This window comes from Rhinatrema bivittatum, chromosome 12 (assembly GCF_901001135.1).
Source record: "Rhinatrema bivittatum chromosome 12, aRhiBiv1.1, whole genome shotgun sequence".
Classification (NCBI taxonomy): domain Eukaryota; kingdom Metazoa; phylum Chordata; class Amphibia; order Gymnophiona; family Rhinatrematidae; genus Rhinatrema; species Rhinatrema bivittatum.
In genome coordinates this window covers 25,756,178-25,783,088 of record NC_042626.1, presented here as the reverse complement: position 1 = coordinate 25,783,088, position 26,911 = coordinate 25,756,178, and the positions used below count along the sequence as shown (strand labels likewise).

The 26,911-nt window shown below is 47.4% G+C and overlaps 1 protein-coding gene across 1 annotated transcript; it reads left to right on the top strand.

Annotated features, from left to right (window-relative positions):
- Positions 1-811: 811 nt before the first annotated feature.
- LOC115074111 (NXPE family member 2-like) lies at positions 812-26,081 on the top strand. Its single transcript, XM_029573268.1, has 5 exons — positions 812-1,503; positions 13,789-13,850; positions 16,918-17,136; positions 18,304-18,499; positions 25,678-26,081. Exons 1-5 carry the CDS (start codon positions 839-841, stop codon positions 25,994-25,996), a joined length of 1,461 nt encoding a protein of 486 aa, XP_029429128.1. The 5' UTR covers positions 812-838; the 3' UTR covers positions 25,997-26,081.
- The last annotated feature ends 830 nt before the right edge of the window (positions 26,082-26,911 follow it).

The window sequence follows — 26,911 nt, the reverse complement described above, 5'->3', positions numbered from 1 at the left end:
TCTAATGCAATCTCAAAGAGATTCTCTGACAGTCTTGGGATAAAAGCACTGTTGCAACACTTTTAAAATTGTAAATCCCTATTATTCAACCAGCTCATTATTTACTCAGCAAACATATTATAGCACTTTTTGATTGGCCAACTAATTGACGTCAATCTTGTGTTTTATGGCATATCTAATGTATGCTGTGGTACATAGATCATATACTTCATTTAAAGAAATTTTTCTCTTTATATGTCTGCTGAAACCTTTTGAAAAACAGATTCTCATGTGTGCTGAGCTCTCCTACAGAACTTTCTTATTAAGAAACATATATGTATATAATATGCCATCAAATTAACTTATTTAGTCTTTTATATATAGAGGGGGCAACAATCACACTGGCCACATTTGTGAAAACTCTATGGGTATTTTTTTACCCTTGGAGTTTGCACCAATCAAAGTGAAACTACCAGGTAGTTTTACTTTGATTATTTCCACTGGAAAAAATAATCAGAGAGATATTCTCCTGATAAATCTGCAAGTATATCTTGCAACTAAAACAATGTGCATAATTTTGGAAATCCCAATACGCATGTTGTTTTTCTCTTCTCCCCTTCCCCCTCCCCCCCCCCCCCCCCCCGACTTAATCCCACCCTCGGAAACATCTCTAAACAACGTGGGTGAAATTAGGTGTTGTTGACCAACACAACTACCAAAAGTCTTTGATTCATGCTCTCATAAGATTTACATTCTAAAATTATAATCTTCTTATTAATACATTTCTTTTTTCATACTTCAGTATTCCAAACTTAGGCACCAAGATGAAAACTATACACAACAATTAAAGTATCCAGAGATGCTCAGGACTCGAGTTAATTCCATCCCAAGTGCCCTTCAACAGGAAGTGAATGAAATCTTTAACAGAATAGACAAGATGGTCCCCAAAGTCACTTTCACCCACATGGACAACACGACAAGTGCCAAAAACAGCAGAGCCACCTTATTGAACCCCAAAGACAAGTACTGCATCGGGGATCTCTTATCTGTCCAAATCGATATGTATGATTACTTGGGTAACAGAAAGAAATATGGAGGAGACTTCTTAAGGCCAAGAATCTATTCACCAGATCTTCAGGCAGCAGCTTCTGGGAGGATTGAAGACCTGAACAATGGAACCTATCTTCTGCATTTTACTTTATTTTGGCAGGGCAGAGTTAAATTTTCCTTAATGATATACCATCCCAGTGAAGGAATTTCAGCCCTATGGCGATCAAGGCATTCAAGTGATGGGGTTATAAGTTTCCAGGGCATGTTTATGAATGGATCCCAGGAAGCCATCACTAAATGTGGTTTTCGGTTAGATGAACGTGACGAACTGTGCAAATATTTGGATGAGAGGGATGAAGAATCCATACACTGCCTGAAACCTCCAAATCTACCTTGTGAATCTTTAACCTACATGAGAGGTGTGGACCACAATCCCATGTATCTTACAATCTTGGAAAAGCAGCTCTTTGTTAGGTAAGCATTTGAAAGTCTAAGGTTCTCCAGTCAAGGTTCCAGAGTGATTTGTAATCATATAACTTCAGAGCAATATACTCGGAGATTGCACAAGGGAAAATAGAAGATATAAAAGGAATACTTTCATCCTGTTTGTTAAATAAGCACATGGAGCCATGGGGTAATAAAATCATATATTCAAGGTTGCATAGATCCATGAGCTGTGTCAGGACTGCATATATAGCTTCTAGAGTTCAGGTACTCTTTTCTTTTTATCATAATTTTCATTTCTAAAATTTCTTTGTTAAAAAAAAGAAACTTTAAATTACACACTTCCGATCATTGATCTCTCTAAATATTTAGCATTGGAGAGGATAATTTTCAAACAGACCATGTAAGCTAAAGTTTTGAAGCACTTTAACTTGAATTTTCAGAGCAGATTTATGCACATAAATCCACTTTGAACATTTGCAAGAGTGCACGGAGCCAGTGCTAACATGCGAATGCAAAGATTTACCTGCTGAAAAGTAGTATAACATTGTATGGGGTAGATGTTTTAAAAAAGCACGTTCGCGTACTTTTGTTTGCGCAGCAGGCGCAAACAAAAGTACGCTGGATTTTATAAGATACGCACATAGCCGCTCGTATCTTCTAAAATCCTGGATCGGCGTGCGCAAGGCTGCCGATTTTGGGCAGCTGGTGCGCGCCGAGCCGCGCAGCCTGTCTCCGTTCCCTCCGAGGCCGCTCCGAAATCGGAGCGGCCTCGGAGGGAACTTTCTTTCGCCCTCCCCTCACCTTCCCCTCCCTTCCCCTACCTAACCCACCCCCTCGGCCCTATCTAACCCCGCTCCCTTACCTTTATCTACGGATTTACGCTTCCCGGAGGGAGACGTAAATCCACACGCGCCAGCGGGCTGCTGGCGCGCCGAGACCCGACACGGGGGCGGTTCCGGAGGGCGCGGCCACACCCCCGGAACGCCCCGGCCGGTGCCACGCCCCGGTCCCGCCCCAAAATGCCACACCCCGCCCCAAAACGCCGCGTCGTTCGGCCCCGCCCCGACATGCCCCCGAACGCCCCCTTCCAAAAACCCCGGGACCTACGCGTGTCCGGGGTTCTGCGTGCGCCGGCGGCCTATGGAAAATAGGTGCGCCGGCGCACAAGGCCCTGCTCGCATAATTCCGGGCGGATTTACGCGAGCAGGGCTTTTAAAATCCTCCCGTTAATACTCAATGCATCAGTGCAGAAAGTGAGGGGGAACAAAACACAATGCAAAAAAATCCAAGCAATAATATAGGAATCGCTGTAAACAACTCTTTAGGAAATATTGGATAACAGTGAGATCAGAGAAGAAGCTGCTGTAGGTACTAAGTCTTCCTTGGCACTAAAAAAGGCAGTCATAAAAAATATACTTCACTACACATTTCCAACTAAGCTAAAAGAAACCTCTAATTTGCAAACATTTTAAAAGAGCTGCTCATGTTAAAAGGTACATATACATGAGTATCTGGGCCGGGCACGTGCAACTCATATTTTAAAACAGTCCAATTGCTTGTGTGTGTGTGTGAGGAACCCAGCGAACGGAGTTAGGGTATCTCAGGGGTGTCCTGGGGCAGGGCCAACATTTACACGCATAAATGCGGATTTTAAATCCAACATCCACAGTGCATGTTGGGCTGTTACTTACACTTATTTACTCCTGCTCGTGATGAAGTGTAAATCAGCAGAAAACCTGTTTCAGGCCCAAAATGCTTGGGTAAGGGGTCTGGGTAAGCTGGGGGAGTGCGGGCGGAAGAACGAGGATGGTCTTGATGACCAACAGATAGACTGGGCAGACTGGTGAACTAATTGGTCAGATTAGCTATTTCCTGCTTGTGTGCATGTTGTAAAATTAGCATAGCTGTGAGCGTTAAAGCCAACAAATCCCTAAAGAAGATAATATTTGCTATTGTAACCACTTAAAATTAGGAAGATACATACATGTGCTAGGGGGTCGATTAAGGAGTGGACTGAGAGGGAACTTCCCTATACCCCTATCTAACCATCCTACCCTTTCCCTTCTCCTCCCCAACCTGTAATCCTTACCTATCTCAGTTTTTAAAAATTTTTTTTACCTTGCTGCTCCTTTGGAGCAGCAGTAGATTCTGCGTGGCTGCCGGCACACGCTTTCTCAACACAGCGGCTAATGGCGATGTTCTGGTCCACCCCCTGCCCCGCCCCTCCCCACCTAGACCATGCCCACCAGTCTGCCCCTTTGGAGATACCCAGCACTTCAGCGCGTAATGGGGTTTTATATGCGTGGCTGGGCTCTTCCGAAAATGCACGCAGTGTGCGCAAAGCCTGGCCACACACATAACCCCCACGTTTTTAAGCACGTGACCCTTTTAAAATCGGGCCTTAGGTCTATTTTAAATCATACATACGCACTTGTGTCTGTGATTTAAAATTCCTAGTAGGTGTGTTCATGCGTGCATAATTGCATAGATGGGCACACACATACACTCATTTTAAAGTTATGGTACCTATCTTAATAATGGAAATTGTTCCATCTCTTCTACATAATTTTATCCACATCTGGAAATTTTGTATGCTACAATTAAGAAACTGTATCCCCTTACGCTTACAAAGCAATCATCCAGTCCTTATCTGGATCCAGTACATTTACATGTGTAAAATACAGTTTTAGGTATGTAAATTCTTTTGAAAATCAGACTCATAGGTTTCAGTGTGCATGAATATTTCCAGTGCAAGAAGATGCATACTTTCTCTACTGATTTTATAAACATATTTTATTTATTTATTTATTTATTTATAGATTCTTTTATACCGTGGTACGTATAGTTATACATCACCTCGGTGTACAGTGAAACAGTAAATTAGCAACAGGCTTTACATTTAACAGTATAAATATTAGAACATTTAACAGCGACAGGCTTTACAAAAATAACGGGTTTCAAAGGTAATATGCTACCTTCATTAAATATATTAACCATAAAATATTCATATTCAAGAATTACGTAGGAGTAAATTAACTGTCAACGGCATACATACATACATACACACATATATTTTAGAAATATAAAAAATATAGCATATGCATTGTAAACCCATCTATGCATGCAGGAGGGTATTATAACGCATGCACGTATACAGTTTTCAAAATGCTTGCATATTAGAAATCACCAGTTCACCCAGTCCATCTCCAGTTCACCTAGACCCTGTAGCTCTTTACCCTGAACCTGCACCAGTTCACCCAGACTCCCACCCAAAAACCGAAAACAACAGACAAATCTGATTTCATTTTCACCACTCAATTAGCAGGTGTAAAAATATACGAATAGGTTTGGTAATATATATATGCCTATATGTCTTAAAAAAAACCCAGCAACTACCTCATGTACTTCTGATCCCCAGTTGAGAATTCCCTTAGCACACCCTTTTTTCCTCAGTAAAATGTATATACAAATGGAAAAATGTGCATACTCTCAACATGTATAAAATAACATATCTGATTTCCCTCAAGTGACAGCTCTGCTAACACCTTCCCAGTAGTCCTTTAAGTCACCCTGAATCAGCATGCTCCCTCTCTTCCTGGCTGATAAATCTCCTTTAAGGCACCCCCCATGCCATCATCCCCATCCCTCCCTGAAAGCCCAATCATCATAAAACCAAAGCAGAGCCTGCAATCTCACATCAAGCCACCCCATGGCCTGACCTTCAGTGAAATCTCCCTATGATCCATGAATCTCTTTCCCCCACACCAGCAGTGATCCAAGAAGAAAGGTATGGAGAGAGATTGCAAGTCCAGTGAAGGTTTTGTAAAGGAGATCAGACTGCCAGGAGGACGTGGAGGATGCCAGGGGTTTTGTGAAAGAAATTGAGGAGAGATTGCCAGTTGGGAGAAGATGGGGGATTATAATTTGTTTATGTCTGACAGGAGGGTGATTGGCACATCTTGGCAGGGGAGGAGAGAGAGCTGAGCTTGCCAAATTTTCAATAAACTGCTCAGTATTAATTTAGCCAACTGAGTTAAAGTAAGATGAATTTCCAGACATACCCTAGCTGGCTAGGATATGGCTGAAAATTAGCTAATATTAGTATCTAGCCACTATGTATCTTATTGAAAATCTACTCCTATAAATACTCAGGTCAATATTGGAAAGGAGTGTTCATGTAACTTTGGGAGTTAGCTGCACAAAACTTCAGTGCTGAAATTTACCTCATGCTCAGCAGGTAAATTTTGAATACATTACCTGTGTGCAAAAGAATTACCTATATAAAAAGAAAGTCAGGGCTGGAGGCATTTACAGGGCATGGCTTAACTTTATGTGCTTGCCAGATAGAGGTATTTGCATAAGTGTCTTCAGAAAAATATCTGTGCTGAAGTTAACAAACATATGCACATAAATCCTGCTGAATATTCAGAGCAAGCTAGGTGCTAGTCAAAGGGTAACTTTTCAAGTAATCGGGACAAAACTCAAAAGTTAAATAATTCCTCTTGTTCCCCATCTAAATTTTATCTGGGCAACTCATTTCCCAGACAAAATTTAGCTGAATTAAAAAAGATGGTGCTGGGTGATTTTTGAAGCTAAACTTTAGCTGATGAGCAGCGCTACCCAGAACAATGTAGCCAGGTAAGTCTGGACAGAAAAATAGTTGTCCTGATGTTCCCCAGGTAACATCTGCAGAATACTTACCTTACCTGGTTATGTTCCACTGAATAGCTGGGTCAAGTTGCCCAGGTAACTTTCCCACTCACCACCAGCCTGCTGAATATCACTCTCATTATTCATAATACAGCAGTCCTCTCAAGGTAGATTTCCAGAAAACTTTCAACTGTAGTCACAATGATCCCTAGATTCTAGTTTATGTATAGACAGGAGGAGGGAAAATGAAGAAAAAAGCCCCAACCAACCTTGCTACAATCTCTACTCATTTGGGAGTGCTGCTACCATATAACATCACCACACATTAACGCACATAGAAGCAGATTAAGAAATGCCTCAAACCCGCTAACTCTATAGTAAAGTATTTAAGTGAGACGGGCAGCATACCCAAGGAAGGTGCAATTCTATTTGGAGCTCTCTCGCTTCCTATGTCTGTTTATCATAATGAGAAGGAATTTTAGATTTGGGATGGATATTTTTATTGAGGTTGGGTGGGATAGGGTTTTTATGATGGTATATTGTACATACATGCTTGTGTTATGTATTTAGTATGATAGTACTGTAACCCACTATGATGTGCAAAGGAATTACAGGATATCAAGTTTAAATAAATATTTTTGTTTGACGTGTAGCAAGACTTAGTAGTGTGGCTGCCATGTTAATAGCCCACTTGAATGCATGTAAATAAAGGTTAACAAATAAAATATATGCATATAGGGTGATAATGTTTTTATTATAGTAACATAGTAAATAAATGATGGACGATAAAGACTAAAAAGGCCCATCTAGTCTGCCCAGACTAGACTACCTTAATACATTTCGGGGTTGATTTTAACATCTGCGCGCGCCGGTGCGGGAGGATGGCCTCCTCTGTGCGCAGGAGGGGAATTTTAAAAGCCCATGCGCGGTGACGCAATTGGGTCTCCCCCAGTTCCATCCCAGTCCGCTCCAGTTAAGGAACAGACTGTGAGGGAACTTTCTTATGCCTAACCCTACCCTTCCAACCTCTTCCCCTCTCTTCCCCGACCCTCTACCCCCTACCTAACTCTTACATATTTAAAATTTTTTTTACTACTGCTGCACCTCTGGAGTAGCAGTAGATTTTGCACACTGGCCAGCTGCCAGCACACTCTTCCCCAGGACAGCATTAAATGGCGCTGTTCCGGCACCCCCGGTCTGCCCCTCCCTGCCCAGACCTCGCTCACAGCCTGCCCCTTCTGAGATGCCCGGCACTTGTGTGCATATGTGTGGCTACACGCTTGGCCGGACCCTTTAGAAAATGCGCGTGCTGCGTGCAGGGCCCGGCCACGCGCATAACTGCTGGTATTTGCATGCCCGGGCCTTTGAAAATTTCCTTGATCCTGTCTAGCTTTTGGAAGCTATCATTCCCGTCCTCAGGTCAGAGCAGAAGAGCAAAAGATGGCATTTTACCAGAAAATATAAGGGAATCATAAAAAGAATTTCAATGAGCGCATAAGCCATCGGATTCTACTGTCTGTGACCTTCTGATCACCCATCAAACCCTACCCCTTCACACTATCATTGGAATGCTTTTTATGATTCAATAACGTTAGCAGCCACCACTTGTTCAATCTGTATTGGCGTTCCTTTGTCGCCAACCCCGTTTCCCATCTTGTACTCCCCATTAACACACCCGTGATCTAAGTAAACACGCTACAACTGTTATTTGGTGTAAACAAAAGGCCGCAGCTTTATTCCTTAATACATTTGAATAAAATTTCCTGGTATACCCGAGCCGATGTTCTTCCTCTAACTGCCCGCCGTACCTAGCCGGGCGTCTTTTAGCCAGGTCCGCTGGTGGTCCCGCCATGTGGTCTTTGCGGCCCCACCGCCTTATCCGCGCCTCCCTGGCGCTGACGACTATCACGCCGTCCAATGATGCCTCCGGCATCCCTTACCATATAGCCAACCGGCCCGGGTAACCGCCATAACGTGAGGTAGGTGTAACCTTGCCTCGCGTTCCCCATTTTAATTACTTAGCTGCGGCCTTTTCTAACTGTACGCCCTCTGCTTCTATGGCCTCTTGTAGGCTTCTATGGCCTCCTGTAACATATTGTTAAATATGTCATATCCTATGTCAGATAAGTGTATCCCGTCTTTTCTGTACAAACCCTGGCACCCATCTTCTGCCCATTGGTGCCTAATCTGATGCCACCCTTTTTTGTGCGTCCACGTTTCCATCTGCTTGTTAACCTTCTTTCGGCCTCTGTTCCATAATTTAGAGTCCCTCCATTTTGGCCTCTGAATGATTTCTGACCAGACCAATGCGGTGTTCGGGAATAATTCCGATATTGAGACCAGGTCTCTCTGTACCATTTGTATCAAAGTTTTGCATGTCGTTGAATTCAGGTCATTGCCCCCCAGGTGCATGATTATCACGTCTGGAGCCGCCTTTTCTTCCTTTAGGCGCCGTAACCAGGGCAATAGTTGCTTCCAATGCATGCCCGACTTTCCTAACCAGATGATGTTCCACCCGTGTGATGCTAAACCGAGATGTCGCCCGTACGGTCTTCCGCTCGCTCTCTTGGCCGCCCATCTCACATATGAGTGGCCAATGATCCAGGCTGACCGCTGTACCCGCTGTTCTGTAAAATAGAATCAAGAGGTTGATTAGTTCAGTGGGATATAACCTTGTCCAGTCGTACGTAAGTATCGACGGCGTTCAACCTCCATCTTCCGATCCTTTTAATTGTCTCTTTGTCTAAACCTGCCATCGCCGCACTTGTTGCCGCGCCGATTCGGAACGAATGGGAGCTAAACTTCCTGATATCCCACTCCAGTTTGTTAGCCGCTGATTTTAGTACTGCTACCAGCTGGAATCTTGTCAGTGGTGATCCGTCGTGATGTATCAGTAGATGCTTTCCTCCATCTGGGCGGGCGGCTAGATATTCTTGTGAATTAAAGATTGGGCATGTCCTACAACCTGCTATTCTATTGAGATGTAGTATAGCGCCTTTTCCTTGCTGATCGGTCTTTGATCTGTTTATAGTAATGCTGAGGGTTTCCGATGAGCACTGTACGTTCTTCCGCAATAGCCCGCTCCCTCCCTCGTCTTTCTTGTTGCGGGCTACTAATTCGCTTATTCTGAGCGCACCGAAGAATGCCAAGGTGAAGGCAAGCCTAAATAACTTGATCTCGTACTTAGATGAGCAGATGTCCGCTAGTGCTACCCATAGCGCTTTCAGCATGTTGTGTGTAATGGGGTGCCTTCTGTCTTTGTTTGGGCCGATCTTCCTTGCCCAACCTGACAACATTTTTTTTTATCAGGAATGATTTCGTGGGGTCACCCCAACCGAATGCTTTGAAAAAGAATGCTGTTCCGGCGAGGTGCTTGATGACTGTGTTCCTGGATACACCGTTGTCTTTTTCGTAGGCGATGAATTTAATGAGAAGCTCGTTTTTTGCCGGTCCCTGTCTCCATCCGTTTTTCTGAAGGAAACTGGATACTACTTCGTAGCTCTTGCAGTACGAGGTCCATGTTGTTGATGCTACTGATCTTCGTAGCAGGTCTTTTGTTGTATCCGACCAATTTGCCATAACTGTTCCGGCATTGCTGTTGGTGATTCGTCTGCTGTAGGGACCTGCTTATGAAATAAATTCCATTTAGCCCGGGATAAAGCGTCGGCGGCGCCGTTTAACGCCCCCGGCACGTGTCTAGCTCTTACGGTTATGTTGCATTTTAGTGCCTGCAAGACTATTTCCCTCAGTAGGTTCACCACTATTGCGCATTTTGCGGATTGCGTGTTCAAGACGTGCACTACCGCCTGGTTGTCACACCAGAAGATGATGTGGCGGTTGCTTAGCTTTTCGCTCCACAGCACCAGCGTTACCCATATTGGGAAAAGTTCTAAGAATGTGATGTTTTTTGTTATGCCCCTCTCTTTCCAATCTTCCGGCCAAGGTTCCGCGCACCATTCCCCTTGACATAGGGCACCGAATCCCCAACTGCCCGATGCATCTGTTTGAATGTCCAGGTCCCGATTGGATAAAGGAGCGTCCTGAACGACTGACACCCCGTTGTAGCTATCGAGAAAAGAGCTCCAAACTCTGAAGTCGTCTCTAATTTCTTTTGAAACCCTGAGGAAATGATGCGGCTTCTTTATCCCTATGGTTGCTGCCGCTAGTCTTCTCATAAACGCTCTTCCCATGGGGATCACCCGGCATGCGAAGTTCAGGGTTCCCAATATGGCTTGCGCCTCTCGTAGTGTTATCTTCTTTGCGGATCCCGATTGCCGTATCATGTCGCGCAGCTTTACTACCTTTTCTACGGGTAGCCTCGCTATCATTCTTGTGGAGTCTAATTCTATTCCTAGGAATGATATGGTAGTTGCTGGGCCTTCCGTCTTGTTGTGTGCTAATGGAACGCCTAATTCGGCGGCGATGAACTGAAACTGTGCTAGCAGTCTTCCACAAGCTTTGGAGTCTTGCGGACCGACGAATAGAAAGTCGTCAAGGTAATGTATGATATTGCTTGAATCCGTTTTCTTTGCTACGACCCAGTGTAGGAAGGTGCTGAAAAGCTCAAAGTATGCGCATGATATGGAGCACCCCATGGGCATACATTTGTCAAAGTAAAATTGATTATTGAAAGTGAAACCAAGTAGTGGGAAGCTATCAGGGTGCACTGGGAGCAGCCTGAAGGCGGACTCTATGTCCGCCTTCGCCATCATGGCTCCTTTTCCACACGTCCGCAGCAGGGCCAGTGCTGAATCGAAGGATGTGTATTGTACCGAACAGTCCTCTTGCGCAAGGTGGTCGTTTACTGACCTTCCCGGCGGGGATGATAAGTTTAAGATGAGTCGGTACTTTCCTTTTTCCTTCTTCGGGATAACGGCTAAAGGCGATAGGAACATGTGGTGGAATGGTTGCCGCTTGAATGGACCTGCGATTCTTCCTAATGCTAATTCCATTTGAAGCTTCTCTAGTACGATGTCCCTGTGTTTCATTGCCGAAGGAGAGTTGTTGGTGTTTTCTCCTTGTAATTGTCCCTGGAATGGGATCACGAATCCTTCTTTGAATCCTTGCCATATTTTATTTGCCTTGTCCTTGTTTGGATATAACTGGAGCCAAGGTTTCAATGCTTCCAGTTGTATGGGTGAAGGTGCCTTCTCGTATTGTATCGGTCGTAAGGGTGAAGGTGCCTTCTCGCATTGTATCCTCTTATGAATTGACCTTACTCCCCGGCGAAGCTTTCTTGTTGCACTTTATCATGGGGTGTGGAGCGCCGCAGATTGTGCACACATGCTTGAACTTGCAGTCCTGAAATGTACATACGGCTTTGTTGTACTTCCAACATGTGTTATCGTGGGCGTGTAACGGCTTTGCTGCGAATCTGTACGGGGAAGTTCTTCTTGAGCCCCTGGGTCTCGCTCCTTGCTCCGTGGTCTTGCATGTCATATGTTGTATCCAAAGGCTGACGTCTTGAGTTCCCCAGGTCATATATCTGTTCTCCTCCATCTTATCCCGAAACTGTTCATCGTAATTCAGCCATGACCATCCGCCATGCTGCTGATAGGCTCTGGTGATATTGACTGCGTACGCCAGCATCGGTCCATATTGTGAAGGATCCTTCCTACCGACTACGCTGGCCATGTAATGGAATGACGTGATCCTGTTAACTATGGTCTTCGGTATTCTCCTCTCCTTTTCTTTGTTGTGTGTTGTCTTCGATTTTTTGCGCCCCTCGGCTTTCCTTCTCCCTAACAGTATGCTAAATATATCGATGTATTTCTTCTTCTGTATCTTCTTTCTTAATCGCCTGGGCACGTCCTCCCATAGCTCAGATAACGTCGTTAGTGCGGGAGGACCTCTTGAGTCTTTGTTGCCTCCTTTCTTATGTTCCTGTTGGTCGTTGCTAGATTCGGAGGATGATGAACTAAGAGAGCTAGAAGAGCTGGAGGAGTTGCTTGAGCTGGTGCTGTCCCTGCGCTTGCGCTTTACTTTATGGCTCTTTTTCCCCGAACTGGAGCTATTCCGTGACCCTGTACACTCTGCCCCGTCCGGCGGAGCATTGAGCCCCATATCCCCGTCTTTACTCAAACACTCACCCTCTCCGCCTTGCCTTGCTCGACTTGTGGATGGTTGTTCATCCTGGTCGCGTTTGCTGCCATGCAATCCTCCTTGTTCACCTTGCGATGTTGTACCTCCACTTCTGGCGAGAGTCGCAGTCCTCTGTATCCTGTCGAACTCTTCCAGTGCCGTGTTGTACGTATTTGGTCCTGATCGCATGTCGTGGGAAGTAGGGCGTGTGTACTGCCACGATGCGCTTGGGCCCCACTCTGAGTCCTGATGTTGTTGTGCACGTCGGGGGGTTTGTGCCAGATCCCACTCGTCGGGATGACCTTGTTGTTCGTAGGTGTTTCCTGGAATGTGTTGGTAGTGAGGTCTCGTGATGTGGTTCCTACTTGAGTAGGTCATTTGATTTGTCTCAGTTCGCCAACCTCGTCCTTTGTTCCAATTTGACGCTCCTCCATGGATCTCTCTTGCGCTGCCGCGAAACGTCTGGGGATAACCATCCTGATCGCTGTACGCGCATTGGTTGTGGGACTCGCGTTCCCGGTAATAGTTAAACCGTGGCGAGGTATTCTGCCATTCTTCACCAGTCCATCTGTCGTAGTTCGGGGAGCGGGTACTCTGCCAGTGTTCATCTGTCCTACCGTCGTAGTTCGGAGATCGGTTTCCATGACGTGGTTGAGTGATGTCTGGCTGTCTTGCCGCGTCCTGCTCCCTGTCGTTTACGTATTCTTTCTCCGCTGCCTCTACCGCTACTTCTTCGGTATTAACTTCTATATCTGGTTCGCCCGTTGGGGGTGTCTCGATGATTGGATCTCTGCCGTCAATTCTTCCGCTCCTTCCGCGCTCGGCTCTTGTTCTCTTCCTGCCCCGGGTCTTTTGTGTCCTTGGTGGCTGGGGGGTCTTTGCTCTTCCTGCGTTTTCACCCTTATTTGCCGCCTTGGATCTCGTCACTCTTTGAGGCTGCTCTACGTTCTTAGACCTCGATGGCCGACCTGTATTTTTGCGGGGTGGCATTCTTTGTCTACGAATGCCTTCTGTTGTGTCGCTACCGCCTGCTGCACGCTGTTTGCTGCTCTCAGCTCGCCTTTCGCCTGGCTCCCGGCTCTCGTCTGAAAAAGGGGCTTTCGCCTGGCTCCCGGCTCTCGTCTGAAAAGGGGTGATCGCCGTTCCGCGATCACCTTTTAAGGGGGCCGTTGCGTCATCATCTGGCGCCGTGGGCGCCCGATGATGACGCCCTATTCTTTCTCCCCTCGTCCCGCCCACCAGCTCCTTCGGACCGCCGCCCGACATAGGGTGGCGCGTCCGTTATTGTTGTGGGCTCGGCGATCCCGCCTGGGCCCACCTATTTATATTTTCTGATAATATTATTATTTTTTGGTCATTCTGTTCTAAGTCCCAAAAGCTGTTATACTAATAAAAAGGTATAGCCTTACAGCTTTTACGTAATCTTTCTTTCCCTAGAATGATATAGAGAGTAATCAGAGCACCCGTACTTATTACATGTACTGGTTTGGTTATTTTTCTTTGCTTTGTTTTGTTTTTTGTTTACTTGTGCTGCCTCTCAGATTTACTGTTTTGCATTTTTTTTGTTTTACTGATCCAAAGGTCCAACATTGCTGTGGAAATCTCCAAATCTTTTGAGTACATTGATGTTGGCAGTTGTAACAGTGAGTGTTTTTTCCTTCACTTTCTCTGTACCTTTTGGTGTCTGGTGCTCTGAGGTAATTCTTCCACAAGATTTCTCATTGTCCAATACTATGAACTTTCTACCTATTGCACACTATTGCACTGCTGGATAGCTGTTTGCTCCACATATACAATACAACACCAGTTAACCCATCCATTTCCCCCTTGCAGATTCTGCTTGATAGTAGGTCATCTCTCTCCCCTTGAAACCGCTCTCCTCTATATCTGCCCCAAGCATCTTTGTCAAAACACAAACTAGCACAAACTCAGAGAGGTTCAGGACAAACCCTGCTTTTTTTAAATATCCTTCTCTGCTGAACAGCTAAGTTTTATCAAAAATTCCTTTTTATTAAGAGGAGTTCACAATGGAGAATACATGCAGTATAGAAACAATACACAGCCATATCTGGAAAACAACCCAGTTATGGGTAAGCCATTTCCTGCTAAATCTTAGCTGATAAAAAAAGAGTGAGAGTAGAGGCATGGTTTAAATTTACATAGCTAGTTATCTAACTAATTCTGGTTGGAAAGATAGCAGTCCTAAAGATAGACAGATAAAAATAAATAAATAATAATAACAACATGCAGAGCAGGTTCCAATCTCTCCTCAATTTCCTTCTTTAAAAAAGGTGTTGGCCGAACCCCTGTCCCCACCTCCTGAACCCCCAAAAGTAGTCCTTGGTTGGAATACAGAGAGCGTAACTTTCAAACCTATCTGCAGCACAGCAGTTGCATTCCTAAGTTAATGAGCAGAGATTTATGACATCATTTTATAAGCTGTGTGACAGGAGCTGCACAGTTTATAAAATACCACATTGTTTTCTCCAAATGTACACACATAGGGGTAGATTTTAAAAAGGTGTGCGCACTCTACCCAGCGTGCGCACATGTACACCCAATTTTATAACTTGCATGTGCAGGTTATAAAATCAGGGGTCGGCGGATGCAAGGGGGTGCACAATTGTGCACCTTGTGCGTGCCGAGCCGCACTGCCTTCCCCCGTCCCTCCCCCTAACCTGACCTTTCCACCCCTTCCCCTCACCTTTCCTCCCCCTAGCCCTACTCTAACCACCCCCAAAAAAATTTGTATTTTACCTTTTGCGCCTGCCGGCACCCTGCCGACATGCAATCCTTCAACACAGCGGCAATGGCCGCTGTGTCGGAAGCCTCTGGCCCCGCCCCCGGACCACCCCTTTAGTAAAGCCCAGGGACTTACACGCATCCCGGGGCTTTGCGCACGTCACCGGGCCTTTTTAAAATAGGCCCGGCGCGCGTAACCTTTTTAAAATCCAGCCCATAGACAGTATCTTTTAAACAGCCGCATGGGTATACTACGTGTACATGTGTATGGCAGCTCACGTGAATGGATGCAGCCATTTTATAACATACGCGTGTTTATGCACATATGATATAAAATCGGCTGTACGCTCATACATGTGCATAATTTTGTATGGATGCACACTTGTGTGTGCAAATGCCAGCTCTGCCATGTAAGTGGGGGGATTTTATTAGAGATGCATGCTGATGCAATTACCAGTTTCCCCAGGCCATTCCCAGTTCACTCAGGTAAAGGCTCCCGACTTCCTAACCACCTTAATTAACCTTCCTCCCTTTTACCCTATTAGCCTCAATTCTTCAACCTCACTAACTAGCCCTGATTTTTTAATCTTAAAACTTTCTAGCCATTCAAAGCAGAAGTAAAGTTATGCAGTAGGCTCCCTGTTGCTCGCTTGTGCGTGGAAATACTTACAAACATACTTCAGGTTACAGACCTGGAATGTTCAGGCCCCGCCCAGACTCTGCCCATTCCCCGCCCCTTTCTTGTAAAAAAAAATTCTTGTATGCATACCAGGAGATATGCGCATACTCGCATGCTTTTTTAATTACGCCTAGTACACACAAGCCAGACTTGTGCGCATATCTCTCGGCTTAGCTGCCTGTAGGTCCTTTAAAATTCACCTATCAGGTTTCAGTACACATAAATATTTCCAAAGCAAGCAAAGGCATAATTTCTCTACCTATTTTATAAACGTGCTCTTGTATACTCTAGGGCACTGGTTCACAAACATTTCCTGGTGGACATCCAGCCAATAGGGATTTGAGAATATCTACAATGAATATGCATGAGATAAATCCTCATGCACGGCCAGAAAAAAAGTGTAGTTATTTCCGATTTTAAATCTCGCGATAATATGCGTTACATTATTGCACGCAAAGTTAAGCAGCACTCATTTCCATTTACTCCACCCAAACTCCTTCCACTTGTATAAAATTTCAAATTTGCATATGCATTTCACGAAGCGGCATTTATCGCATGTGTTACAGCATTATCGCGGGCGTTAAGGCTCTAACACCCAAAATGATGCCCTAATGCATTTTGATAAATGACCCCCTTAGATTGTAAGCTCTTTGGAGCAAGGACTTAGCTTTACCTGAAAAAATACTGGAAACTGCTTTCAGCAAAAATATTGGAAAGGTGATCTGTTAAAATATAACCCTTCTGCAAAAACGCACCATGGGGGTTATTTTACAAGTCTTACATTTTGCACTTTTGAAGCAAAAGGTCCCCAAAGCTCTTTGTAGATGTTTTCATTTGTGCAATCTGTGGATTTTTTTTGTTCCTTTACAGAAGCTGCAGACAGTTAAAGCTTTGTACAAGAGATGCACTATTTTAAAACGGGGAGCCAAATTATCTTGTGTGCTTTCTGCTGGAAACATCAATCTAACTTTTAGTCTTAATTTTTTTGAGAGATTTGTTGTCAGTGACATTAAAATGAATTGTTCCCTTCTCGCTCCTCATGGTGCACTCATAAAGACTCCCCAATTTCAGTGCATTTAGGTGAAAGATCAAGATCACACACTCTTCCCTCTCCCACCCCACAACCACCAGGTTTTATTTCAAGCAGTTTCCAAATGTTGTCTTGCGGCAGAAGGATATTTCTTGCCCCACCTACTTGGTCAGGATAAGAAACAAACACTGTAAGATCTGGTTGGTACATTTTTATTTTTACAAATATAACTGGTAGGGTTATTTTCCTAATTTTCCAGAGAGCGAAGATATCAAAAAAGAGAAATGCAAGACAGGAATGGACTCCCCATTCCCCAGTGGCTACTTCCTGAAAAATGAGTGGCATCCTGTTTTCTGCAACATGTTACCGTACAAAACCAGCGACGAGATTAACAGCTGCTTACAGGGGAAAAAGCTGTACCTCATTGGAGACTCAACACTGCGACAGTTCATAATGTACTTCACAGAGGTTTCAAAGAGTATGTTTTTCCCGTTTTCTTTTATTGAGGGGGCGGGCATTTGCTCTGGATCTACATTCTCCTTTGGTGCCTGTGGCAGAGCTCCTAGCACATGGCCCATCCTAGTGTCACACAGTAGCATCAGAGTGAACACTAGAGGCTTAACCAAAGCACCGCACTGCCTAAGAGCTTCCACCCCACTCTTGGTGGAAGTATCTGTAAGGAAATAGATTCATTTCCAAGGTTGCCTGATGGTCTCTAAGAGATGGACAACCAAGGTGTCAGTTTTGATGGCAAATTTAGCAACCTAGACTCAGATGAGTTTAGGATGAAATAGGTCCAAGAACTCTCAATTAAAAGTGAATTTTAAAAGCTGGACACGCAGTGAAATTGGGAGATAGGCGCGCATCTAGCACTTGCGTGTGTCTACCCGATTTTATAAGGCAACCAGATGTGCACAGTAGTGCAGATGCGCGAATATTTCACATCAGCCAAAAAAGGGGCATGGTGTGGGCGGATCATGGGCAGGGCGTGGCCAGGAGATGTGCATCCAAGTACTTATGGGCCTGGGCAGAAACCTTTAATTCTGCTATGGAGGAAGTATAACATAAAAGTTTACACGCTTCTCAAGGTGTTTGAGGGGTCTGAGGTAACTGGGGGAAGTGCAGGCTAAAGAACCGGGGAGGGTGGGAGGACCTAGCTGAACAGTGGGCAAACTGGTTGACAAGCTGATGAAACTGGTTATCGGCTGGACACACGACTGTTATGCAAAGTGGTAGACATCTATCCTAAATGACTCATGGCTGTTATTGCTGCAAAAGGGGCTTCCAAGAAGTATCAAGTGTGAACATTTATGCAATCAAGACTTTTATAAGCAGGGATGTTATTCTTATTTACTTTTGGAATATAAATGTTCTTTTATGATGAAAGTGTAATGTGTGTTGTGTAGATCAGTGATACAAACTCCTCCTTTAATGCATTTTGATCTGTATTTCTTAGACAGCAGAATGTGAAAAAAGTAGGAGAGTGAAGAATTATAAGGCACTGTGTATGTAACCAATCATGTTGTAATTGTTATATTGCACACATTTTAGTTTCTAGCCTACAGCAGAAGAGTTTTTCAAATGCATAAAGATTAGAGCAGTTTGCTTTGCAATGCCAATGACAATCTATGTTCTTTTCCCTTAGATATGCAATATTTTAATCATCCTTACACAGGATATGCTTTTTGGGAGAAGACTCTGCTGGCTCTCAACATGGAGAAGAACATTTATGTACACTATAAGAGGCACGGATTTCCACTGGAGAGTTTTAACTTCTATTATTTCATGGACGATGCATATACAAGTCGGCAAATCGATCAGCATGCAGGAGGCAAAGACACCATTATTAGGGATGTGAATCGTTTTTCAACGATTAAAATTATCGTCCGATAATGTTTATATCGTCTTAAATCGTTATAGAACACGATACAATAGAAATTCTAACGATTTATCGTTAAAAATCGTTAAATCGTGTTAGTGCGCACTAACTCGAGTTAGTGCGCACTAACTCGATTTAGTGCGCACTAACTGAAAATGATACAAATAAACACTTTCCAGGTCACTGAAGGTCAGTTAGGAATGAATATGTGTTCCTATTGGCTGGCTGCCCTCTTATCTATTGATGTTACCAAGGTTACCACTGAGGTGATGGTTGGGGGGATGGGAAATGGAACTGGAAACTAACGAACACCAACAGAAAATGAAACAAAGTGTTCACACTTCCCAGGTCAGTAAAGGTCACTTAGGAATGAATATGTATGTATGTATTCCTTCCTATTGGCTGGCTGTGCTCTTATCTATTGATGTTACCAATATGGTTGGGGGGATGTGAAATGGAAACAGTTGGAAGCTTGACAAAAAAAGTAATGTAATGATCAGCACTCACGTGACTAGAACTTGTTTGTTTATTATTTTTGTTAGCAGGCACCTGAAATGCTAGTGCATGTTGAATTTGCCAATCACTGTGCATTTTAGAAAGGTGGTCCTGGCTGGAACTGTACACAGTTCAAATATATGTAATTGATTGTTGGTAAGTGTATTTTTTAAGTAGCCACACTGGCACCAGTATGTTTACTTTTCCTCCTACTTAACTCACTAGCTCAGCTTTGTAAGAAGGGCTTCTCTGCTTGTGTGTTGTTTTTGTTTGGTGTGAGGAGAGCAGAAACATCAGATCTTTATTCAATCTACTACAGTCATCTCTTACAGTGCCCTATCCCTATTAATACCAGGAGTGTTGTGATCTTCCTGCACACAGTGCCCTAACCCTGATACCAGTCTGAGACAGCTCCCTCCCTGCATTACTAGTGAGAGGCTGGCTTCACAGACAGGGGGGAGCTGCCTGACCCTCACTCCTGACTTCCCCCATGTCCCAGCTAGTGAATGGTGTGTGGGTGAGGGGGGGGGGGGAGGATGGTGAAGTCTGAGACAGCTCCCTCCCTGCATTACTAGTGAGAGGCTGGCTTCACAGACAGGGGGGAGCTGCCTGACCCTCACTCCTGACTTCCCCCATGTCCCAGCTAGTGAATGGTGTGTGGGTGAGGGGGGGGGGGAGGATGGTGAAGTCTGAGACAGCTCCCTCCCTGCATTACTAGTGAGAGGCTGGCTTCACAGACAGGGGGGAGCTGCCTGACCCTCAATCCTGACTTCCCCCATGTCCCAGCTAGTGAATGGTGTGTGGGTGAGGGGGGGGGGGGAGGATGGTGAAGTCTGAGACAGCTCCCTCCCTGCATTACTAGTGAGAGGCTGGCTTCACAGACAGGGGGGAGCTGCCTGACCCTCACTCCTGAATTCCCCCATGTCCCAGCTAGTGAATGGTGTGTGGGTGAGGGGGGGGGGGGGGGGGAGGATGGTGAAGTCTGAGACAGCTCCCTCCCTGCATTACTAGTGAGAGGCTGGCTTCACAGACAGGGGGGAGCTGCCTGACCCTCACTCCTGACTTCCCCCATGTCCCAGCTAGTGAATGGTGTGTGGGTGAGGGGGGGGGGAGGATGGTGAAGTCTGAGACAGCTCCCTCCCTGCATTACTAGTGAGAGGCTGGCTTCACAGACAGGGGGGAGCTGCCTGACCCTCACTCCTGACTTCCCCCATGTCCCAGCTAGTGAATGGTGTGTGGGTGAGGGGGGGGGGGGGAGGATGGTGAAGTCTGAGACAGCTCCCTCCCTGCATTACTAGTGAGAGGCTGGCTTCACAGACAGGGGGGAGCTGCCTGACCCTCACTCCTGACTTCCCCCATGTCCCAGCTAGTGAATGGTGTGTGGGTGAGGGGGGGGGAGGATGGTGAAGTCTGAGACAGCTCCCTCCCTGCATTACTAGTGAGAGGCTGGCTTCACAGACAGGGGGGAGCTGCCTGACCCTCACTCCTGACTTCCCCCATGTCCCAGCTAGTGAATGGTGTGTGGGTGAGGGGGGGGGGGGAGGATGGTGAAGTCTGAGACAGCTCCCTCCCTGCATTACTAGTGAGAGGCTGGCTTCACAGACAGGGGGGAGCTGCCTGACCCTCACTCCTGACTTCCCCCATGTCCCAGCTAGTGAATGGTGTGTGGGTGAGGGGGGGGGGAGGATGGTGAAGTCTGAGACAGCTCCCTCCCTGCATTACTAGTGAGAGGCTGGCTTCACAGACAGGGGGGAGCTGCCTGACCCTCACTCCTGACTTCCCCCATGTTCCAGCTAGTGAATGGTGTGTGGGTGAGGGGGGGGGGGAGGATGGTGAAGTCTGAGACAGCTCCCTCCCTGCATTACTAGTGAGAGGCTGGCTTCACAGACAGGGGGGAGCTGCCTGACCCTCACTCCTGACTTCCCCCATGTCCCAGCTAGTGAATGGTGTGTGGGTGAGGGGGGGGGGGGGGTGGATGGTGAAGTCTGAGACAGCTCCCTCCCTGCATTACTAGTGAGAGGCTGGCTTCACAGACAGGGGGGAGCTGCCTGACCTTCACTCCTGACTTCCCCCATGTCCCAGCTAGTGAATGGTGTGTGGGTGAGGGGGGGGGGGGAGGATGGTGAAGTCTGAGACAGCTCCCTCCCTGCATTACTAGTGAGAGGCTGGCTTCACAGACAGGGGGGAGCTGCCTGACCCTCACTCCTGACTTCCCCCATGTCCCAGCTAGTGAATGGTGTGTGGGTGAGGGGGGGGGGGGAGGATGGTGAAGTCTGAGACAGCTCCCTCCCTGCATTACTAGTGAGAGGCTGGCTTCACAGACAGGGGGGAGCTGCCTGACCCTCACTCCTGACTTCCCCCATGTCCCAGCTAGTGAATGGTGTGTGGGTGAGGGGGGGGGGGGGGAGGATGGTGAAGTCTGAGACAGCTCCCTCCCTGCATTACTAGTGAGAGGCTGGCTTCACAGACAGGGGGGAGCTGCCTGACCCTCACTCCTGACTTCCCCCATGTCCCAGCTAGTGAATGGTGTGTGGGTGAGGGGGGGGGGGGGGAGGATGGTGAAGTCTGAGACAGCTCCCTCCCTGCATTACTAGTGAGAGGCTGGCTTCACAGACAGGGGGGAGCTGCCTGACCCTCACTCCTGACTTCCCCCATGTCCCAGCTAGTGAATGGTGTGTGGGTGAGGGGGGGGGGGAGGATGGTGAAGTCTGAGACAGCTCCCTCCCTGCATTACTAGTGAGAGGCTGGCTTCACAGACAGGGGGGAGCTGCCTGACCCTCACTCCTGACTTCCCCCATGTCCCAGCTAGTGAATGGTGTGTGGGTGAGGGGGGGGGGGTGGATGGTGAAGTCTGAGACAGCTCCCTCCCTGCATTACTAGTGAGAGGCTGGCTTCACAGACAGGGGGGAGCTGCCTGACCCTCACTCCTGACTTCCCCCATGTCCCAGCTAGTGAATGGTGTGTGGGTGAGGGGGGGGGGGGGAGGATGGTGAAGTCTGAGACAGCTCCCTCCCTGCATTACTAGTGAGAGGCTGGCTTCACAGACAGGGGGGAGCTGCCTGACCCTCACTCCTGACTTCCCCCATGTCCCAGCTAGTGAATGGTGTGTGGGTGAGGGGGGGGGGGGAGGATGGTGAAGTCTGAGACAGCTCCCTCCCTGCATTACTAGTGAGAGGCTGGCTTCACAGACAGGGGGGAGCTGCCTGACCCTCACTCCTGACTTCCCCCATGTCCCAGCTAGTGAATGGTGTGTGGGTGAGGGGGGGGGGGGGGGGAGGATGGTGAAGTCTGAGACAGCTCCCTCCCTGCATTACTAGTGAGAGGCTGGCTTCACAGACAGGGGGGAGCTGCCTGACCCTCACTCCTGACTTCCCCCATGTCCCAGCTAGTGAATGGTGTGTGGGTGAGGGGGGGGGGGAGGATGGTGAAGTCTGAGACAGCTCCCTCCCTGCATTACTAGTGAGAGGCTGGCTTCACAGACAGGGGGGAGCTGCCTGACCCTCACTCCTGACTTCCCCCATGTCCCAGCTAGTGAATGGTGTGTGGGTGAGGGGGGGGGGAGGATGGTGAAGTCTGAGACAGCTCCCTCCCTGCATTACTAGTGAGAGGCTGGCTTCACAGACAGGGGGGAGCTGCCTGACCCTCACTCCTGACTTCCCCCATGTCCCAGCTAGTGAATGGTGTGTGGGTGAGGGGGGGGGGAGGATGGTGAAGTCTGAGACAGCTCCCTCCCTGCATTACTAGTGAGAGGCTGGCTTCACAGACAGGGGGGAGCTGCCTGACCCTCACTCCTGACTTCCCCCATGTCCCAGCTAGTGAATGGTGTGTGGGTGAGGGGGGGGGGGGGGGAGGATGGTGAAGTCTGAGACAGCTCCCTCCCTGCATTACTAGTGAGAGGCTGGCTTCACAGACAGGGGGGAGCTGCCTGACCCTCACTCCTGACTTCCCCCATGTCCCAGCTAGTGAATGGTGTGTGGGTGAGGGGGGGGGGGAGGATGGTGAAGTCTGAGACAGCTCCCTCCCTGCATTACTAGTGAGAGGCTGGCTTCACAGACAGGGGGGAGCTGCCTGACCCTCACTCCTGACTTCCCCCATGTCCCAGCTAGTGAATGGTGTGTGGGTGAGGGGGGGGGGGAGGATGGTGAAGTCTGAGACAGCTCCCTCCCTGCATTACTAGTGAGAGGCTGGCTTCACAGACAGGGGGGAGCTGCCTGACCCTCACTCCTGACTTCCCCCATGTCCCAGCTAGTGAATGGTGTGTGGGGGAGGGGGGGGGGAGGATGGTGAAGTCTGAGACAGCTCCCTCCCTGCATTACTAGTGAGAGGCTGGCTTCACAGACAGGGGGGAGCTGCCTGACCCTCACTCCTGACTTCCCCCATGTCCCAGCTAGTGAATGGTGTGTGGGTGAGGGGGGGGGGGGGGGAGGATGGTGAAGTCTGAGACAGCTCCCTCCCTGCATTACTAGTGAGAGGCTGGCTTCACAGACAGGGGGGAGCTGCCTGACCCTCACTCCTGACTTCCCCCATGTCCCAGCTAGTGAATGGTGTGTGGGTAAGGGGGGGGGGGAGGATGGTGAAGTCTGAGACAGCTCCCTCCCTGCATTACTAGTGAGAGGCTGGCTTCACAGACAGGGGGGAGCTGCCTGACCCTCACTCCTGACTTCCCCCATGTCCCAGCTAGTGAATGGTGTGTGGGTGAGGGGGGGGGGGGGGGAGGATGGTGAAGTCTGAGACAGCTCCCTCCCTGCATTACTAGTGAGAGGCTGGCTTCACAGACAGGGGGGAGCTGCCTGACCCTCACTCCTGACTTCCCCCATGTCCCAGCTAGTGAATGGTGTGTGGGTGAGGGGGGGGGGGGAGGATGGTGAAGTCTGAGACAGCTCCCTCCCTGCATTACTAGTGAGAGGCTGGCTTCACAGACAGGGGGGAGCTGCCTGACCCTCACTCCTGACTTCCCCCATGTCCCAGCTAGTGAATGGTGTGTGGGTGAGGGGGGGGGGGAGGATGGTGAAGTCTGAGACAGCTCCCTCCCTGCATTACTAGTGAGAGGCTGGCTTCACAGACAGGGGGGAGCTGCCTGACCCTCACTCCTGACTTCCCCCATGTCCCAGCTAGTGAATGGTGTGTGAGTGAGGGGGGGGGGGGGAGGATGGTGAAGTCTGAGACAGCTCCCTCCCTGCATTACTAGTGAGAGGCTGGCTTCGCAGACAGGGGGGAGCTGCCTGACCCTCACTCCTGACTTCCCCCATGTCCCAGCTAGTGAATGGTGTGTGGGTGAGGGGGGGGGGAGGATGGTGAAGTCTGAGACAGCTCCCTCCCTGCATTACTAGTGAGAGGCTGGCTTCACAGACAGGGGGGAGCTGCCTGACCCTCACTCCTGACTTCCCCCATGTCCCAGCTAGTGAATGGTGTGTGGGTGAGGTGGGGGGGGGAGGATGGTGAAGTCTGAGACAGCTCCCTCCCTGCATTACTAGTGAGAGGCTGGCTTCACAGACAGGGGGGAGCTGCCTGTCCCTCACTCCTGACTTCCCCCATGTCCCAGCTAGTGAATGGTGTGTGGGTGAGGGGGGGGGGTGGATGGTGAAGTCTGAGACAGCTCCCTCCCTGCATTACTAGTGAGAGGCTGGCTTCACAGACAGGGGGGAGCTGCCTGACCCTCACTCCTGACTTCCCCCATGTCCCAGCTAGTGAATGGTGTGTGGGTAAGGGGGGGGGGGAGGATGTTGAAGTCTGAGACAGCTCCCTCCCTGCATTACTAGTGAGAGGCTGGCTTCACAGACAGGGGGGAGCTGCCTGACCCTCACTCCTCCGGGGTATTGTGATCTTCCTGCACACAGTGCCCTATCCCTGATACCAGGGGTGTTGTGATCTTCCTGCATGCAGTGCCCTATCCCTATTAATACCAGGAGTGTTGTGATCTTCCTGCATGCAGTGCCCTATCCCTATTAATACCAGGAGTGTTGTGATCTTCCTGCATGCAGTGCCCTATCCCTGATATCGGGATGTGTGCAAGAAGATCACAACACCCCCGGTATCAGGAATAGGGCACTGTGTGCAGGAAGATCACAACACCCCCAGTATCAGGAATAGGGCACTGTGTGCAGGAAGATCACAACACCCCTGGTATTAGGGATAGGGCACTGTGTGCAGGAAGATCACAACACTCCTGGTATTAATAGGGATAGGGCACTGTGTGCAGGAAGATCACAATACCCCTGGTATCAGGGTTAGGGCACAAGTTCTAGTCACATTGACTGATCACATTACTTGTTTTGTCAAGCTACCAACTGTTTCCATTTCCCATCCCCCATATACTGTCAGTAGGAAACTTGGTAACATGAATAAATAAGAGGGCAGCCAATAGGAATACATATTCATTCCTAAACTGACCTTAACTGACCTGAAAAATGTCAAATTGTATCATTTTCAGTTAGTGCGCACTAATTCCCAGTTAGTGCGCACTAATTCCCAGTTAGTGCGCACTAACTCCTGTTAGTGCGCACTAACTCGAGTTAGTGCGCACTAATCGGAAAAAACGATTTTTAACGATTTTTTAACTAAAAAATCGTGCCTAAGACGATTTTCTTGCCCTGCCACACGATTTCTATCGTTAAGACGATATGGAAAACGATTCACATCCCTAACCATTATCGCCATCACCATGGGCCAGCACTTTAGACAGTTTCCCCTTCACCTTTACATCAGAAGAGCAGTCAATATTCGTCGAGCTATAGAACGCCTCTTCCGTAGGTGCCCACACACAAAAGTCATCATTAAAACAGAAAATACAAGAGACATAAACACAAGTGTGGAAAGACTAGGAGAATTTCATGGTTACACTCAGTACCTTGTAATGAAAGAAGTGTTTCATGGGCTTAATATTGGTTTTATAGATGTGTGGGACATGAGCAATGGCTTTGCTATGAAGATGTCCATCCGCAGTTGCATGTTCTTCAGAACATAATAAGTCTGGCTTTCACATATGCCTGTTAACAAATGTGCATACTGGAAATAATAATATGGTATTATGTTGTCATATTAATATAACACATTAAATTAACATGTCTTGCTTTCAAAATACAATACTATTACAATTTCTGCTACTAACAATTTCTATAGCACTACTAGGCATATGTATAGATAAACAAAAGACAGTACCTACTCCATGGAGCTTACAATCTAGTTGAGACACAGATAAGACATAATGCTCTAGAAATCACTTGACGATTGTAGTAAAACACACTTAACGTGAGAAGGTCAAGAGCGGAAGCAGAAAGGGCTTTGGCAGGTCACACTTTGGATCTCATTTTTGTAAATGCAGGCATCGCTCACTCAGCACCACCCATATGCAAATCAATCCCCTGGTCAGACCACGCATTAATCTCTACAACTTTCTCACTGGCACAATCGAGTAACAAACACGATCCTCAACCTCAATTTACCTACAGAAAACTTTGCTCATCTGATGAACTTCATGAACACCTTGTCCTAGAACTCCCTCTTATAGATATCTCTACTCCCAACTCAGCTCTCTACTCCTGGTCCAACATCACAGTAGCAGCAGCAAATAAACTCTGTCCTCTGGCAACAAAAAACCCGAAACACAACGCCTCCAAAAGACAACCTTGGTTCAACGAAGAACTTCAAAAACTCAAACACTCCCTCCGTCAAAAAGAAAGTAAATGGCGTAAAGCACCATCACCAACCTCACTCTCGGCCTACAAACTCGCCCTCCACCTATATAAGAGCGCTACATTAAAAACAAAAAGGGACTTCTACGCTCACAAGATCCATCACCTAATCTTTGATTCAAAAGCCCTTTTTAATTATGTTTCGAAGTTAACTCAAGTCAACACACCGGACATTCCATTAAACCAAG

Bases quoted from the DNA above. Each gene is read 5' to 3' on its own strand.
- LOC115074111 (XM_029573268.1), top strand. From the start codon at position 839: ATGCTCAGGACTCGAGTTAATTCCATCCCAAGTGCCCTTCAACAGGAA. The intron at 17,137-18,303 runs GTATGTTTTTCC...CTTTTCCCTTAG, and splicing joins CTTCACAGAGGTTTCAAAGA to ATATGCAATATTTTAATCAT. The intron at 18,500-25,677 runs CATTATTAGGGA...CACATCCCTAAC, and splicing joins CATGCAGGAGGCAAAGACAC to CATTATCGCCATCACCATGG.